Genomic DNA, 218 nt, shown 5'->3' with positions numbered 1-218 from the left:
AGAGCGTCAACACGGCCTTCACCGCCCTGCGGACCCTCATCCCCACCGAGCCCGTGGATCGCAAGCTGTCCAAGATCGAGACCCTCCGCCTGGCTTCCAGCTACATCTCCCACCTGGCCAACGTGCTGCTGCTGGGCGAGGGCTGCGAGGATGGGCAGCCCTGCTTCAGTGCCATCTATGGCGCCAAGGGGGACCTGGACAGCAAACAGCCCCGAAGC

At 65.6% G+C, this 218-nt stretch overlaps 1 protein-coding gene across 1 annotated transcript; it reads left to right on the top strand.

The window, feature by feature from the left end:
- Window positions 1–5: 5 nt before the first annotated feature.
- Window positions 6–212, top strand: LOC103797123 (transcription factor 15; the record flags this gene model as incomplete). The annotated part of the gene is made up of 1 exon (XM_009069319.1): window positions 6–212. A coding segment is annotated over one exon (207 nt), but the record flags the coding sequence as incomplete, so codon positions are not given.
- Between the last annotated feature and the right edge of the window lie 6 nt (window positions 213–218).

This window comes from Acanthisitta chloris, unplaced genomic scaffold (assembly GCF_000695815.1).
Source record: "Acanthisitta chloris isolate BGI_N310 unplaced genomic scaffold, ASM69581v1 scaffold29362, whole genome shotgun sequence".
Classification (NCBI taxonomy): Eukaryota; Metazoa; Chordata; class Aves; order Passeriformes; family Acanthisittidae; genus Acanthisitta; species Acanthisitta chloris.
The sequence above is the reverse complement of the archived record's forward strand: the minus strand, read 5'-3'. Positions and strand labels throughout refer to the sequence as shown.